Here is an 18,724-nt window from a genome sequence, read left to right as displayed (position 1 = left end):
CTGGGCTGTACGGGTGCGACCGAGGAAACGTTGCCAGAAAAGAGGGAAGAGAGCCAGTGTCCTTGTCAGACTCAGATGTCATCCCCTCCGACCCCTTCTCCCATTTTGCTGGCTAATGTTCCGTCACTGGACAACAAACTCTGTGAACTTTGGGCACGTATCTCATACCAATAAGAAACAAAGGACTGCTGCATTATTTGCTTCACAGAAACCTGGATGTCTGCAGCTTACAGGGTTCTTCGTGCACCGCTCGGACAGAACGAAAGAGCTCACAGGGAAAAGCAGAGGTGGGGGCATTTGTTCCTTTATCAACAGTCATCATAGTCGCAAAAAGACAACAGAAAAACGAAGTTGAAGAACCATTCAATACCAACGATGCAAGAAGCATGTGGCAGGGCATCAATATCATCTCAGACTTTAAAGGGAATAATCCAGCTACTGTGAACATTGCCGCCTCTCTAACGGATGAGCTAAATAACGCTTTTGCTCATTTCAATTCTCACAACACTGCCCACACAGAGCGTGCTCCCACGGCTGCTGCAGAAGATGTGAGTGCACTCTACGTCTCTGTCGCAGATGTAACCCGATGCTTCCAAAGGGTAAATACCCGTAAGGCATCCCAGGCCATGTGCTTCGAGCATGCGCATTCCAACTAGCCGGTGTTTTCGCAGACATTTTTTTTAACTGTCTATCTGTGGTTCCCTCATGCTTCCAATCTACCATTGTGCCCATACCAAAGAAAAACAAAATCACATTCTTAAATGACTGGAGGCCTGTTGCTCTCACACCCATCTTCAGCGTTTTAAAGTGTTCTTTAAAACACACCCATCTAAAGTGTTTTGAGAAACTCGTCAGAGACTACATCTGCTCTGTGCTGCCTGTCTCATTGGACCCGCTACAATTTGCATATCGCAGCAACCGTTCTACAGACGATGCTATTGCTTTCACCCTACACACTGCTCTCTCCCACCTGGAAAATAAGAACGCCTATGTGAGAATGCTGTTTGTAGACTACAGCTCAGCATTTAACACCATAGTGTCTGCCACACTTGTTGCGAAATCCAGACTCTGGGACTAAACAGATCTCTGTGCAGCTGGATCCTGGACTTCCTGACAGGCAGAAGTCAGGTGGTCAGAATGGGCAACAACACTTCATCCCCGCTGACCCTCAACACTGGTGCTCCTCAGGGCTGTGTCCTCAGCCCACTCCTGTTCTCCCTGTACACACATGACTGTACAGCCACACACAGCTCCAACGTCATCGTCAAATTCGCTGATGACTGTTACGGCCAGCTCGTAACCGCAACAAAGATGGGACAGCCACACCACTGAATTAATATAATTAATATTTATTACAAAATCTAGGGATTTACACAAAACAAAATGCAGACAACGATCGATCCCAAAGCGAGGCAACCGGAGGCCAGCCGGAGATGAAGTCAACTCTCCGTGCCTCCTTTCATTGCATGGAACCACAATATTTATCTCCACCTCCTAATGGGAGTTAGGTGTCCTGTATCTCTGCGGCTGCCTACAACACAAGGACGATCAAAACCAACAAATACCAAGAAAGAAACAGACCCTTAACTATCACCAACAACGATGAGATGGCCTACAGAGAGGAGGTGAGCACCCTGACTAAATGGTGTCAGGAGAACCACCTCTTACTCAACATCGACAAGACCAAGGAGCTGGTGGTGGATTTGAGGAGACAGAGCAGAGAACACACACCCATCACCATCGACAAGACACCTGTGGAACAGGTAAGCAGCTTCAAGTTCCTCAGCGTTAACATCAGTGAGGATCTCACCTGCTCTACACACACTGATGCAGTGCTGAAGAAGGCACATCAGCGCCTCTTCTTCCTGAGACGGCTGAGGAAGTTTGGAATGACCCCCACAATCCTATCAACTAGCAGACTGAGGGATAGCTTTTTCCCTCAGGCTATCAGACTAATGAACAGTCAGAACTGATACACCCTACAGCAGTGGTTCCCAACCTTTTTCCTTGGTGCCCCTCATAATATATATATATATATATAAATATATATATATATATATATATATATATATATTAGTGCTGTCAATCGATTAAAAAAAATTAACTAATTAATCGCACAATTTTTTAAAATTAATCGCGATTAATCGCGATTAATCGCAATTAAAAGACTGAAACTTTTTGGATATGTAAATGTAAAATGTAAATAATTAATGTAAACTCAAGACAAAGAAACTATTTAAATTCAAAATATGATTGTTTATTGGAATTTTTGTTTAACTTGTAACACAGATTTTCTCATGTAAACAACATACCTGCAATAAACCATCAATATTCTCCAAATTAACTGTTGGCTTGAAAGCCATATTTATTACAGAAATAAAAACACAGGCATGTAAGTGCCATTTGAATTTCAAAACAATCAATGCCAATAAAAAACAAAAATGATTTCCATGTTGAATTCTAAGTGGACTGCAAAAAAATTCCAAAGTATAGTCATTGCCAGTGCTTTAAGTGGGCCGGTACGCACCAGTACTCAGTACCGCCTCTTCCAAATATAGCTCTTGAGCGTACCGCCACCTCTCCGTGCGCCCAGAACGTGCTTGTAGCGAACCGGTACGCTCATTTGGACATCTGTTTTAATAGATGTTTTAATCTTTTACCTGCACTGCCGATTTTCAGAGCGCCCTTCACAATGCAAGCTTCCTAATTCATCCCACCCAGAGCAGAAACTACATTACCCATTCACCCTTAAGTTATACAAGTGAATAGCGCGTGTGTCGCTTTTCCCACTGTTAAGTGTCAACAACTCAACGTGGCCGGAGAAGGTGTGTGAAACTCGTTGTGAGTTATACTAAAGCAAAATCTTGAGTATTTATTGTCTGATAAACATTAAAAACTGTCTGCGGAGGTTGAGTCGTCCTGCAGCCCCCGCTGGCTGTTCATTGGCTGCAGCATCTTTTTTCTAAGTTCTAAAAAAATACCATAGACGGCAAGGCACAAATTTAGATATTCATTTATCTAATTAATCTATAGCCTATGCACAAAGACAATATGATCTTTTTGTCCCCTTTTTGTTTTAAAGCTTGATGAAGAGAGAGAGCGCAAGTTGCTGCAGCTGAGGAGGACAGTGATGCACGCGTACAGGGGTGATTGACAGTTCGCGGCACTGTGTACAAAAAATACTCCGCTACACAATTATTTCGTTATTTCGTTTAAGCTTATTAACGTTAGCGTTACAGAAAGGTCTGATTTACGCACTGTTACAGTCATTGTTTTTTTTTTTTTTAAACAATGACATTTGAGTTCATGATTTTAATGTTGCTGTTTCTTGTGGCAGACTGAAGAGTAGGCTAATCCGGCAGAGTTTTATACTGAAACTTTCCGTCTCAAAGTCCTTCCTTGGTCTTATCCATATTTCTTTGCACGTTGAACACACATAGGCCACAACTGGAAATAAAAAAAAACTGCAACCGCGTTAATTGCGTTATTTTTTTTTAACGCATTAAATATTTCAAATTAATCGAATGCGTTAACGCGCTAATTTTGACAGCACTAATATATATATATATATATATATATATATATATATATATATATATATATACAGTATTGTTCAAAATAATAGCAGTACAATGTGACTAACCAGAATAATCAAGGTTTTTAGTATATTTTTTATTGCTACGTGGCAAACAAGTTACCAGTAGGTTCAGTAGATTCTCAGAAAACAAATGAGACCCAGCATTCATGATATGCACGCTCTTAAGGCTGTGCAATTGGGCAATTAGTTGAAAGGGGTGTGTTCAAAAAAATAGCAGTGTCTACCTTTGACTGTACAAACTCAAAACTATTTTGTACAAACATTTTTTTTTTCTGGGATTTAGCAATCCTGTGAATCACTAAACTAATATTTAGTTGTATGACCACAGTTTTTTAAAACTGCTTGACATCTGTGTGGCATGGAGTCAACCAACTTGTGGCACCTCTCAGCTGTTATTCCACTCCATGATTCTTTAACAACATTCCACAATTCATTCACATTTCTTGGTTTTGCTTCAGAAACAGCATTTTTGATATCACCCCACAAGTTCTCAATTGGATTAAGGTCTGGAGATTGGGCTGGCCACTCCATAACATTAATTTTGTTGGTTTGGAACCAAGACTTTGCCCGTTTACTAGTGTGTTTTGGGTCATTGTCTTGTTGAAACAACCATTTCAAGGGCATGTCCTCTTCAGCATAGGGCAACATGACCTCTTCAAGTATTTTAACATATGCAAACTGATCCATGATCCCTGGTATGCGATAAATAGGCCCAACACCATAGTAGGAGAAACATGCCCATATCATGATGCTTGCACCTCCATGCTTCACTGTCTTCACTGTGTACTGTGGCTTGAATTCATAGTTTGGGGGTCGTCTCACAAACTGCCTGTGGCCCTTGGACCCAAAAAGAACTATTTTACTCTCATCAGTCCACAAAATGTTCCTCCATTTCTCTTTAGGCCAGTTGATGTGTTCTTTGGCAAATTGTAACCTCTTCTGCACATGCCTTTTTTTTAACAGAGGGACTTTGCGGGGGATTCTTGAAAATAGATTAGCTTCACACAGACGTCTTCTAACTGTCACAGTACTTACAGGTAACTCCAGACTGTCTTTGATCATCCTGGAGGTGATCATTGGCTGAGCCTTTGCCATTCTGGTTATTCTTCTATCCATTTTGATGGTTGTCTTCCGTTTTCTCTCTGTCTCTCTGGTTTTGCTCTCCATTTTAAGGCATTGGAGATCATTTTAGCTGAACAGCCTATCATTTTTTGCACCTCTTTATAGGTTTTCCCCTCTCTAATCAACTTTTTAATCAAAGTACGCTGTTCTTCTGAACAATGTCTTGAACGACCCATTTTCCTCAGCTTTCAAATGCATGTTCAACAAGTGTTGGCTTCATCCTTAAATAGGGGCCACCTGATTCACACCTGTTTCTTCACAAAATTGATGACCTCAGTGATTGAATGCCACACTGCTATTTTTTTGAACACACCCCTTTCAACTAATTCAACTAATTGCCCAATTGCACAGCCTTAAGAGCGTGCATATCATGAATGCTGGGTCTCATTTGTTTTCTGAGAATCTACTGAACCTACTGGTAAATTGTTTGCCACGTAGCAATAAAAAAATATACGAAAAACCTTGATTATTCTGGTTAGTCACATTGTACTGCTATTATTTTGAACAATACTGTATATATATATATCGCTGTGGACTTCCAGTCTGTTGCGTGACTTGTTCTTAGAGCCATAAGGGTACTGAAGGCTGTCTCAGAGAGGTAGGCAGTACTGAAAGGAAGAATGATCTTTGTAATGGCATAGTTTGTGAGTTTAGGTGCGACAACAGGTCCCCTGGCTATCCAAAGCCTTTTGAATCCATTCTCCTGGAAGTACTTTTTTGACAGTGAATCAGTTTGTAGTTCAGTGAGCTCATCTTCACAGCCAAGGTATTCCACATCTTCAAACCTGGATGTGAAGGGATCCATAACCCACGACTCCTTAGATAATCCTTCAACATCCTCAAAGAGGGACTTTATAATTCCTTCTGTAGCGCAGTCACGTGACGGCAAAACTCGGCATGCAAAGATGCACACACGGTACCCCCAGAATGTTGAAGCAGCAGTGGAAAGTGTTGTAAATGTCCCTGTGACATATTTCCAGCCCTGTACTCCAGCTTGCGCACAAAAGCATCGATTGCTTCTTTGCACTTCAAGTCTTGAAGACTTGCTGTCGTTTGCCAGTTTTTCACCACAAAAGACACATCCTGACCGAGGCTTGTCTTGGCCTTCAATAAAACCAAAATTTATGTAGGTTTTGTCATAGTGTCTTAACTTTTTCTTCGCCTCTGAAGAATCACCACATTTACGTTTCTCTGCCATTTTCCTTTTGTTTTTGCCGTTACTATGACAACAAGCACATTGAGCAAGTGACACACAAAATTTTAATAATTTTATATAAGAGATAATTTTTGACTGCCTTATCTTGGCATTGTAAGCATCTGATTTTTAAAAAAAAAACTTAGAAAAAATATTTTTATATAAAATTATCAGTGAAACATTTTATGCATCTTTATTCACCTCAAAGCATATCCGCTCCCGTGACCCCCCGTGAACCCCAGGTTGGGAACCAATGCCCTCATACTCCCACAATATGGCATGCCACACACTGCACTTTAACTTTAACAGTTCAACACTGGACTATACATACACACTGCATTTAATACAATAACCACTGGATACCATCCGATGCACATCCATGACATTTCTTTATCCAGTTCACATACAATCTGTTCCACCTTAGCATATTTTTACATAATGTAGAATGTGTACATTCTGTGTATAATGTATAATGTGTAGTGCTAACTATGTATGTACATATTGTGTATAATGTGTGGTGTTAACTGTAAGTATGTCTAATAGTGCACTGTGTGTAATGAATATATGTATGTGGATATTGCACATCTTCATCTGTTGAAGTCTGTATGGTTATATGTTCATTGTTTCTGCAATTGCTGGCGCAAGCTCAGAAGAATTTCACTCACCAAGGCACATGTGATGTGGTGATGTGACAATAAAAGTGACTTGACTTGAATACCATTGTAAAAAAAAAGAGGTACCTTTAATTGTACTGAATGTGTGCTTGTGTACTTGTGTAGAAAAACAAAAACCTAGGCATCTAGAAGCATTGTTCTTTTGATTTTAGTCTTGAATTAGGCCTACATACACACTACGCTATAGCTTTGTTATCCCTATTACATTTCATATGCAAAAATACTTAATTTCCTGTGTGACCTTGATTTAGCTGCCGTGAAACCCTTTTAAGCACAGTTAAAGTTTGTATTATCTGTAATTTTCAATTAAAGTAAATGTCCTATAAAATGTCATAGCTGTATGTTCCAGAACTAGTTCATCAGGGTAAAGTACATTTTAAACTACACACCAAATTGGGAAAATAAATAACAGGAGGTACCAAAATGGCCTCAGTGTATTACATTTTATTGAATGGTTTAGACAACAAAATCTGGTCTCCAGAAGAATAGGATAAAGGAGGATCTTGCACAGAGCATGCACAGAAGAAAATGTGGGCTTGATGGTATGATATATGCTGAATGCTTAATGGCATTCATAATTAAGGCAACAGAAATTAATTAATTATCTTCAGATCTGGACAGAAATGTGATAATACTTCAGTGGGGTGAAAATTTACACTTTGCTTAAATCTTTTTTTTTTTTTATTATTTTTTTATTTTATTTTTTTTACGAGGCATTCATTAAAAGTTTTTTTAATACTTTAACAAAACATTTTAATAAAAAACAAAAAACAAATTCTGATCCAATCCCACATCAGTTCCAATATGGAAGTGATGATACAATGGTTGTCTGTGTTTTTCAGGGTTCTCAAAGTGTTCCTGTCACGCACAGCTCAACGGATCCCCTACATGACCAGCTGGAGAGTGTTGCGTCTACTGTCTGTCATTCTGCTGATTGTGTTATGGTTCGCAATAGCCTGGACTGCCGCTGTTTGTCAGAATCCAAACAGACATCTCTCTCTCATCAGTGTGGGCCTCACCACTGATCGGCTACAGTTCAGCATGTGTCTGCTGGACCGCTGGGACTACATGATTGCTGTGGGTGAGTAAACCTGTTACTTTGGAGCTTGTATGAGTTTTTGGCATTTTAATGAGCACAAGCTGGAATAAATTACTAATGGAATCAAACAGTCTGGATAAAATGCTTCCAAATATGGACTCTTATTTAATGAAATTAAGTACAGAGAATCTCATCAAGGCACTGTTTAAATGAATTACTGACACAAAACTTGAGCTTATGGGTCATTCACTCACCTTACTGTCATTCTAAACTCATATGACTTTATTTCCTAAATGGAACACAAAAAGCAGTATTTAGCTAAATGTTCCCACTGTTCTTTTCCATATAATGAAAGTGAATGGATACTAGGGCTGTCGAGTCAAATCTTACATGTACATTTAAAAAAGTGCAGTTCATATGAATTATGAAATAAAAGACCAATAAACTGTATTTAAAGAGGGTACACTTTTATTGTACTGGAGTGTGTTATGCAGTATTACATTTAAATTTAAAATATTTTAAATGCACAAAATTATAACTTAATTACAAATGTGTAATTACAAATATATTGAAATACATGACATAGATTCACACCTGTATTTAAGTGTTAACATATAGTGCTGTCAATTGATTAAACAAGTTTTTCTGAAATTAAAAGTGATTAATTGCAGGAATGTTTTGAATACCACTACATTTTAGAAATATGTTGTTAAATGTGACTCATGTATAACAAATAGGCAGCATTAATCTCATTTTTGGTAACTCCATGACTTAACTGATGACAAAACTACCATCCTTGCATCCTCTTATTTTCGTTTGCAATTTAATATGGAATTATACAGTGCACACCACTGTGTTTGTACTGTGCTACATACACAGTATAATGTCTGACAAGACAGGGAAATTGGTTTTTACTGACATATGGCCTGACAACATCTCATCTGGCCACAGTTCACTGTTATTTTACTGAAGCTCCCTCATCTAGAGCATGGCGCGGAGGTCAAATTGGAGTGAACATCTGAAAACACTTCTGTTTAATGTGGACATAAATACATTCTCCGTCTAAATAAACTCAATTATTGCCAAGAAAAAAAAAAGAGACAGAAGCAGCATTTGCGAGTTATGTGGCCAACCCTAGCTGCATTTATTGTGTTAAATAAATCTAATGTGTTAAACTGAAAAATAAAAGTAAATAAATAAATAAATGACAAAAATAATAATAACAATAATAATAACTGCTACATGCTAATTTTGACAGCACTAGTAAGTGTATTCTTTAAAGTATATAATTTGCATAATAAGTTACTGTTGTGGAGGGCATTATCAAAACAATATCCATATCCATCAGTTGATCAGAAATCTATCAGTTTAAATACAACAGCTTTAGAGCTGATCGGTATTACCTACATTTTACCGGAGTTAAATTTATGTTAATTTGACTCCAGTCTAAGCTTGAGTTCCTTGATGCAAGTTGTTAAGGTAGGTGGAGGAAACACTGAAGTGGAAGGTGTGCTAAAATAAATCTGAATGCCATCAGCATAACAGTTGAAGTTAAAACCTTAGTGTTTGATTATTTGTCTAACTGGTAACAAAGAAGAAGCCCCAAGACAGAACCTTGGGCTACACCAGAAATTATGGATTTGGTGGATGATTTGTGCTTCTGGTAAATAACAAATTGTTGCCTCCTTGTCAGATAGGAGGAAAACCAGGCAAAGGCTGTGCCAGAAATTCCAGTTACTGAAAGCCATGACAGGAGTGTCTTATGACAAACAGTTTCTAAAGCTGAGCTGAGGTCTAACAGAAGGATTATTAAAAATAATTAACAACCTTAACCAGGACTTTTTCTGTAATGTGTAGCTAGAATGGAAGTATTCATAGATGTTGTGTGCTGATGAATAGGCCTGTAAATATAACTGTAAATAGAAGACCAAGTCAAAAGCATTGCAATATTGGAAACAACAGTCTGTTTATTCTGCTCTGTTGTGTATACTATTAATTTTGACAGATGATATATGTCATTCTGATATGTTTTTCATACAAAAAAAAGTAATAATAAAAATAATAATAATAATTCTGCACATTGTAAATACTGTTTGCTGCATACATTGTGAGAGTAGAGTATGCTAATCAAAACACAACAACTGTAGTAGATCATTACAGGCCATGATGTTTGTAATACAAGCCAAGGAAGTGATGAATCAAAGCTGCCTTGGCATTAATTGCAGACACATAGCGAATCTCACAGGAAGCATCAGTCGGGCTGTGACGAATCAAATTCAGCACAAATGTTTATCATAATGTCGTATCCTCAAGAATGGCAGATTTGAATGTACCCAATCTTACACCTGGACCAGTAAGCATCAGATTGACGGTGACAAATCTTCACTGGGGGACATACGTTTATTGATGTCAGGTCATCTGACTGGGTAATATTGTGTAGGATGTGCCAATAGGGGATGGAGAATTATAAAACTTTGGACTACCTTCCACTGCTTCATCTGCAATTGTCTGTCAAGAAGTGTCCAGAGAATGTAAGCAAATCTAGATGGATTTTATTGTATTTATTGAATATCTCTTTTCTCTATCATTTTCAATCTAGCACTATATTAGTTTGTAACAAAGTTTTTGACAGCCACATCACTCTCTGGTCGATCTGGGCACTGGAAAGTCCCATGTACTTGTCAGTTGGTGTTAACTTTATACTACCTCTCTCAAACAGCTGAGTTCCTGTTCCTCGTGTGGGGTGTCTATCTGTGTTATGCGTTGAGGACGGTCCCCTCAGCGTTTCATGAGCCACGCTATATGGCCATCGCATTGCACAATGAACTCATCCTTTCTTCCATTTTTCACATTTTAAGGTGAGTGAATGCCACCAAGGACTTACTCATTGTTCTCCAAGAAGTGGTGTGACCATCTCCCAACCATGTAACATGCGAGTATTCTCTACCAAAAAAAACGTATTTTTATTAATATTATTAATATAATATTAATATATTAATATAATAGTATTATTGTTAGGTATTTACAGAAATTTTGGAATATAATACGTTTATGAATTATACAAAACACAATTGCTTTGTTTACTTTAAAGAAACAGACTCACATTTAAAATATTTTTTTTTTATATAGTTGGACAAACATCTGTCTTAAGCCCCATCCACATCTGGTTTCAACTGCATACAGATATAAATAACTTACACATAATTGCAGTGATTGGGGACTGAGGCTTTCAAGTTCAAGACAACACAAAAGCACCTTAAAAGTTGTCTATATGGCTTGTGCTCCATATTCCAGGTCATATGATTTATGTGAAGTACTAATCTAAATATAAGCTGCCATTCTTTGAAAATCTCCATTTCCAATGGGATGTTAACCACTATGACGAGATCACTGAGTCCTAAGAAACGTCAATCTGTTTCATTAATGGAAAATCCTCCAAAGAAATAATTCAGAGGTTAGGATTTCTTGAAGCTTTGATGAAATTGCATTCATTAATTTGCTTTGAGATCCTTTAATAATCAGAACCAATTTGGATACTCTGCAAAATATAGTCTCTCTTCTACTGTTGCATTATTGCACTAAAATTATACATTAAGCTTACTGGTTTGAAAGGTTTCATCTAATTTATTATTATCCCTTTTGCCCTTTCAGGCACACTTTTGACAGAAACCAATGACATGACATCATTCGAATATCAATTCAGTTTAGTATTGATATTTTTCATTAAGCTATCAGCTCTGGCATTTTGGCAGTGGTTAAAACCCTCTTGTGCTATTTGAACAATTGTAAAGCTTTTTAGTTCTTATGTTAATCTTAAATGCATTTTTTGAGGAAGCTCAGCTTCCCCTGCCCGATGGACTGACACTGCCTTTTAAAGAGTAGGTTTAGAGTTGTGAAGAACATGAATATCTAAAACAGTAAAGATGCATTCATTCAGGCAGGAACTTGAACTCTTATACAAGATAAAGGAAGTTGACTTCAAAGGCAGGGCATGTGATTTTTAGAAGAGCTGCATCGCTTGCTGCTCTTTCCAGTGTTTCTACAGTAATTAATTACAGAGCCATGTTCATAGTGTTACTTAACTATCTGTATTTTGGTGCAATAGCACCCATGTCCTTTCATCATAAAAAGTAATTAGTGCATTGTGGGAGTGTTTTCAGCATATACGGGTTCTTTTGTAGCTTACCTCAGGAATCTCAGAAGGTGATGTAATAACAATAAGAGGAAACTTTATTTTCTGCATACGATAAATTGGATGTTTCTCTTATCGCTTCAAACCTTTGTTCTATTCGAATGTAAAGTGCCCTGCGAAGTGGAAATCACAGGGTATTCTGCAATGATTCCAGTTCGAAACAAAATAAAATGTTAAATTCAAAGTTCATTTAAAGGTGCTGTAGGGAACTTTTGTAAAAAAAATATTTTTTATATATTTATTTAACCTGTCATTATGTCCTGACAGTAGAATATGAGACAGATAATCTGTGAAAAAAATCAAGCTCCTCTGGCTCCTCCCAGTGGTCCTATTGCCATTTGCAGAAAATACATCGCTCCCGGTAAAAAATAACCAATCAGAGCTGCGGTCCGTAACTTTGTTTGTGTTCAAAATGTAGAAAAATGAACATAATAAGCGAGTACACCATGAATCCATTTTCCAAACCGTGTTTTTTGCTTGTCCTGAATCACTAGGGTGCACCTATAATAAGTGTTTATATTCGGACTATTTTAGATTGCTTCGGGGGTACCGCGGCGGAGTAACCCAGTACCTTTGTGATTCTTCATAGACATAAACAGAGAGAAGTAGTTCTGGCTACAATGTTCTTCCGCAAGACGCAAGCAGTTCTGTTTATTAACCGCTAGAGCGTCAAAAGTTCCCTACTGCAGCTTTAAGTGTGTGAGACGTGAACTTAAATTGTATTTATTTACAGAGGTATATGATGTACTTGTTTGTGTGTGAAGTCGCTGCACAGCACAAATCCGTGAATGAATGTTGCAAAGTGAGGTAAACTTCAACAGATTTCCCATGCTCAAGGAGTAGGTAGCAATGAACACTGTGCAGAGACTATGTCAATGGGAACACAGTTCATGCACGGAGCTCACTTCTAAAGAGCTGATTATATGAATCAGGTGTATTAATAAAGAGAGACATGCAAAATATTTAGAGCTGGGGGGCGCGAGGACTCGAATTGAGAACTGCTGCCCTACACCCTTCAACCCTTCAAAGATCTAACTCTCAAGGTTAAACCCTTTGAAGGAATTGGGGCATAGGGATGAGCTCTTCCTGATGGATTTCAGGGATGCAACAGCGGATGGACAGCCCTTAAATTGACTGACTCCCTGATTTGTGCCCTGACTAGTAAACAAGGGAGCTGATTTAGACACAGCCTGTATTCTTTACAAATAAAACTGTCCCACAATGCAATTGTGACTAACTCATATGAAAAATGTTTATTCAATGATGGCAAGCAGCCATAAATACACTTTTGTTCAGTAGTGTAAAAACAGTGATTAGAAACACATCCATCTCATTAAAATGTTAGTTCAACCAAGAGAATCGAAGGATACAGAGTATTGAAGGGTTAGCTTTGCTACATTGCAACGTCAGAGGTAACTTTTGAGCATCAATCAACGTTCACACTGAGATCTACTAGAAATTGATTTAAACTCAGTCATTGTGAATGGGGCTCTGCTCGTGAAGTTCAGGTGTGCCTCAGGAGTGCTCTTCATGTGGCTTGAGTTTTAAATCACTCACTTAATAGGTTTCATTTAGTAAAAATCCTGTTTTTGTAGGTACAGTAGGTGAACATGTAAACATGCGTTGTTGTTTTTTTCATTCTATCGCCAAAAACAAAATAAAAGCTGTAGATGATTATTTTTTCATTAAATCCACCCACAGGTTCACTCTTGCCCCTGATCTGCACCCAGACTGGATGTTGATGCTATTCTTTGCTCATACACACTTGACAGTGACTGTCACTTTGGGGTTACTGCTTGTGCCAAAGGTAATCCCAGCAATCATCTTTCCACTGAATCATTTATTAGCTATAATAATTTTTATTTTATTTTTTAGAATCCCTTAAGCACTTATGTCTTTCCCACAGTTCTTGTTTGCGGGTACTCATCTAAGGGATGACATTGTTACAGAGGCTTATGAAGATGAATTGGACATGGGGCGGTCAGGGTCATACCTGAATAGCAGCATCACATCAGCCTGGAGTGAGCACAGTCTGGATCCAGAGGATATACGGGTAGGTGCCCTGCTTTCTTTCAGGATTCCTTTTCCCCTTGACTCTCTCCTGTCTTAGCAAATAACTGAAATGTCATAATCTGCAAAAACCCTTGACCCCTTGTCACATAACTGACAAACATACTGAGGCATGACAGTTTTTTATTGCAGACACCAGAGGAAATGGGCCAGCTATGTTCTATTAATGGCTGTGGCATAAGGTCTTGCGACAGTCTTTGGGAAAAACGTTCCAACGTGAGCAGAGGTTTTTGTTTGTTTGTTAGAGCTGAAGAAGTCTCTCGGTGAAACCCCAAATTTTGTTAATAGGAAGGGAATTTTGTTAATGGGATAAAGTTCTGCTCTTGGTATAATTTCTGTTGATAACTTCAAGACACAGTTGTAGTAAATGCTTTGAAGTTCTTCAGAGGCTATTTCAGACCTAAAAATAATATATATATATATATATTTTTCAAATTTGACACTGACCCAGACTGTCCTGTCTCTAAATAGTGTAAAAAAGCATGTTGGTCTGTCTAACGTCTTCAAGGCACTGTCTTTAGTTTCAAATAATGACTAGTTCTGCATGTTTTCTGTGCAGTAGAGTGTCTGCTTCACTTTAACTAAAGTCATTTCATTTTTATGCTTTACATCTAGACATAAGTTGTGAGTTAATGACCCATTTTTTTCTTCAAATCCACAGGAAGAGCTGAAGAAGCTCTATTCCCAGCTGGAGATTTATAAGAGGAAAAAGATGTTGGCCAACAATCCTCACCTGCAGAAGAAGCGCAGCTCCAAAAAGGGCCTAGGTCGCTCCCTCATGCGCCGCATCACTGAGATTCCAGAGACAATGGGCCGCCAGTGTAGCCATGAGGACAAGGACCTGGGTGAACATGGGAGTAACCGCAACAGCATCTGTGTCCTGAGAAAGAACCCTTTTGAGCCCACACACTCTGTTAAGCCTGCCAAAGATGAATCCTTGAAGAGCAAAGTCTTCTCCCTTAAAAAGTCCCATAGCAGTTATGACCATGTTCGGGACCACAGTGAGGATTCCAGCAGTTCAGTTACTGACAAGATGGAAGTCGTAAACACAGAAGGCTCCCTTCTTGAAACCCTAATGGGCAAGAAGCTGGTCAAAAAGTCCTGTGAGAAGATTGATGCAGCCCGTGATTCAACAGAGTCAGTTCCCTTGGTGTGTAAGTCAGCCAGCGCTCACAACCTGACAGCTGATAAAAAACCTATTCATCCTAGAACATCCATGCTGCAGAAATCTCTAAGCCTTATTGCCAGTGCCAAAGAGAAAACACTTGGTCTAACAGGAAAGGTCCAAGCTGTGGAGGATTCAACAAAGAAAGCTAATCAAAAGAACAAGGATACCAAGACCTCAGCTGAAGCTGAAGAAAAAGAGGGTTATCCAAAGATGATTGTCAGTCAGTCGGTGGAGTACAAGCAGACAGCTGTCAAAACGGGTATAATGAAGCCACAGATTACTGGAAGCCAGCCCTCCATTTGCACAGAAACATCCAAGGGGAAAGACATGTATGACCTCTCAGAGGTGTGCCCTTGGGAAATGGACGACTTGCCCACTCACTCTGAAAACAAGATCAAGAAACACGTGTCTATTGCCCCAGAACAGACCACCACAGTCCATGGAAGTAGTAACAAGGCGACAAAGTCACAACAGCAAAAGCATAAAGGCACAGAGCAGTCAACCTCTGTGGCCAGACATCCAATTCAGAAAGTTTCTGACAGAACAGACATATGTCCATGGGAGGAAGGAAATGAGGACCATGGTCAGGAAATGGGGCCAAAACCTCACTCCAGTAGTAAACTTGCCACGTCCCAACCCCAGACATCCGGAGAGGTTGTCACGGTTTTAAAAGCTGAGGTCTGTCCATGGGACTTTGAGGAAGTGGCGGGCAAGCCAAAGAACTTAGATTGCTCCCCTGATCAGAGCAGGCCAAGAAAGGACACCACACCAACTGAGATCAAAGGGAAAATAAGCTCCTTGCCTACTGAAGTTAAGGGCAAGGGTACAACACCTACAGAGGGCAAAGCAAAGGGTGTTCTCTCCGAGCCTACTAAATCCAAGGGTAGCTCACTTCAGCTGCTCTCTAAAGCAGAAGTGTGTCCATGGGACTTTGAGACTGTGTCAGCTTCCATCTCTGAACAAAACCCTTGTTCTCAGGTTTCTAAAACAAAGGAGACCCATGCTAAAAAGAAGGGAATTTCTCCTGTCAGAAAGTCAGAGATGGAAAGAGATAATGCAAAGGGTCCTGATTATGACAAATTTAAATCAAACACAAAAGACAAGTTAACCTCTGGCAAAACAAAAGAAATACCTGCCATCCAGTCTAAACTGGCGGAGATTTGTCCATGGGATGTTGATAGTAGTCTGGAAATTGTCTTAATGGAAAAACAAAAAAGCCCAAATGTTGCATTAGCAAAACGCAAGCAAGCAGAGGCATGCCCTTGCGATTTTGACGCAACTAGTAAAGAAGTCAACTGGAGCACCAGCTCATCCACTGGCAAACAGAAAAGTTCGAATTCCAAAGGCAGAGTTACTAGTGGTGTTAAAATGTCAGATGTCTGCCCATGGGACTTTGATGAACAAGAATCAACAAAAAAGGCATGACACTTTACCTGAGTGAGCCGTTAGTTAGTCCTCATTATATGTGCTTTTTCTTTCATAAATACACCATGGAATAAAATCTTATTTATGGTGATTTGGAGGAAAAAACTAATCTACATGTCACACAAGCTGCCTTTCTCTTCATTCTTGTGTTTTCCCTTTGTGTGTGTGTTTTTTTTTTTTTTAATTAAAAAAAAAAAAAAATTTCTAATAACTCACCAGGCATTCCAGATTTTAAAGTATTGGTTGAACCTTTAAATAGAAATGTAGTTTACAATTATGCAACTCTTTATGTGCAATGTAAACAAGATGCCTATACAGACTACGTTTATCCTCCTTAACATTTGAAGTCTCATAACAGATGCATCTGTAGCCTCTCCTTGACTGTGACTTCTACAAAATATTGTACAAATACCTGTTACATAGTAAGGTGTGGAAAATGCATGAAGTGTCATGGAGTAAGTCTGATCCATTTCCTTTTTTTCTTTCATGTCATACATTACTGTCTGGTTTGAGAAAAAATTAATATATGCCAAAGATAGAGGTAAAATCCAATAAATCTAAGAAATCAAACCTCAACAGCATAATAGAATTCATGTGGCTGCTAGAAAATTAGCCTGTAGCACTTTAATAAAGAACAAACTTAAAAAGCCAGACGTATACTGGACAGAGTTCCATTCATATTTGCCCTTGTTTGTTTTTTTTTGGCCTTGCAGTTTTGCAGTGAGATCATATGTGAACATCTGCAACACTTTTCTTGTTTTCTTGACTAGAAACAAAAAACTAGAAAAAAATAATAAAAATACATTCCCGATGCTTCCAACTTTGCTGATATATTATACTGAATGTGCCTATTTAAATAGTCTTGTACCAGTCTTACTTTGAATTGGGAGATGTGAAAACTTTGTCATAGCCCATGTTACAAATACTTACTGAAAAACTTGATGAAAATCAGCATCTTATTTTTGAAAAGAAATTAAGTTTAGTTTATATATTAGTAATGTTCCAAAATTGTAAATGCTTTTTGAAAGGGGAACGCTATAAAAAAAAAAATAAAAAATAAAAAAAATTATAAATAAATAAACAGTTCATGGGACCATAGATTATTTTCTTTTAGCGTATGGCACAATCATTAAGGTTTCTGCCTGTAATGTCTTTACATTTTGTCTTTTACAAATAGAACACTCATGACCAGTGTTGGGTGCATCGCATTACAAGTAACAGGAGTTATGCAATCAGATTACTTTTTTCAACTAGTAAAGTAACACATTACTTTTTTTTATTTAAAAGAAAATATCTGAGTTACTTTTTTCAAAAAAGTCTCCAGTCCCCATACTGGGAGAAATCGGAAGTAAGGAGGTGTTGTGTTAACATGATGTTACTGTAGTTCTAGAATAAATGTAAATGTGCATTAATTCATCCCACTTGCAAAAAACAGATTAAAATTAATTAAAACTCAAACTCAGAATATGACGCAAACCTGCAATAATTAAATATGTTAAATAACACAAATGCATTTAATCCCATTTTATTAACCAATGTCTTTGCTGTTGACCTTTGAGGATCCAGTTCAACCATACTAAACAAAAATGACTTTAGATAAACTAAGAATTTTGCCTGTTTTTTTTTTTTTTTTTTTTTTTTTTTTTTTTTTTTTGTTGTTGAACCATCTTCTAATGTGTTCTGCTCTACAGATGTAAATGTACTTTTCCTCCAGCCTGAGGTTTATTCATTATACTTTTTGGTATGAAAGAGCTTTGACATTTGCTATAAATAGAACTTCTTATATTAAAAACAATCAAGCCCTGCTCATATTTAAAAAGTAATGCAAAAATAATGCAATAGTAATGTAACACATTACTTACCATTAAAAGTAACTAAGTAACGTAATTAGTTACTTTTTTAGGGAGTAATGCAATTTTGTAATGCATTACTTTTAAAAGTAACTTTCCCCAACACTTCTCATGACAATGTATGAAATATCAAATTCCAGTCTATCCTATATCAAATTCTAACCTAAGCCTCAATTTCTTTAAAATGTATCTACATTTTATGATGATTAGTTTAAAAATAAAAATCTTGCTCTTACCATATAGATTTTTTGGAAAATGCATTGATATCTTAGGAGTAAATTCTAAAACATCCCCAGTGACCAAAGTGAATTCAACAATTTACTAACAAATGGTGTCACACTCCTATTTCTCCACAGTGGGTTAAATTTACCAATGACTTCTGGATCACAAT

General features: G+C 38.0%; 1 protein-coding gene across 1 annotated transcript in view; it reads left to right on the top strand.

Moving 5' to 3' along the window:
* The window catches only part of LOC127946374 (probable G-protein coupled receptor 158), a 106,285-nt gene extending 89,599 nt beyond the window's left edge, over window positions 1–16,686 (top strand). The window contains exons 7-11 of the mRNA XM_052542912.1: window positions 7,432–7,670; window positions 10,348–10,486; window positions 13,522–13,627; window positions 13,727–13,873; window positions 14,552–16,686. Coding sequence (XP_052398872.1) covers window positions 7,432–7,670; window positions 10,348–10,486; window positions 13,522–13,627; window positions 13,727–13,873; window positions 14,552–16,483 — 2,563 coding nt within the window. The 3' untranslated portion in view covers window positions 16,484–16,686. The remainder of the gene's footprint in view (window positions 1–7,431; window positions 7,671–10,347; window positions 10,487–13,521; window positions 13,628–13,726; window positions 13,874–14,551) is intronic.
* The last annotated feature ends 2,038 nt before the right edge of the window (window positions 16,687–18,724 follow it).

This window comes from Carassius gibelio, chromosome A24 (genome assembly GCF_023724105.1).
Source record: "Carassius gibelio isolate Cgi1373 ecotype wild population from Czech Republic chromosome A24, carGib1.2-hapl.c, whole genome shotgun sequence".
Classification (NCBI taxonomy): Eukaryota; Metazoa; Chordata; class Actinopteri; order Cypriniformes; family Cyprinidae; genus Carassius; species Carassius gibelio.
This window is presented reverse-complemented; position numbering and strand designations above follow the sequence as displayed.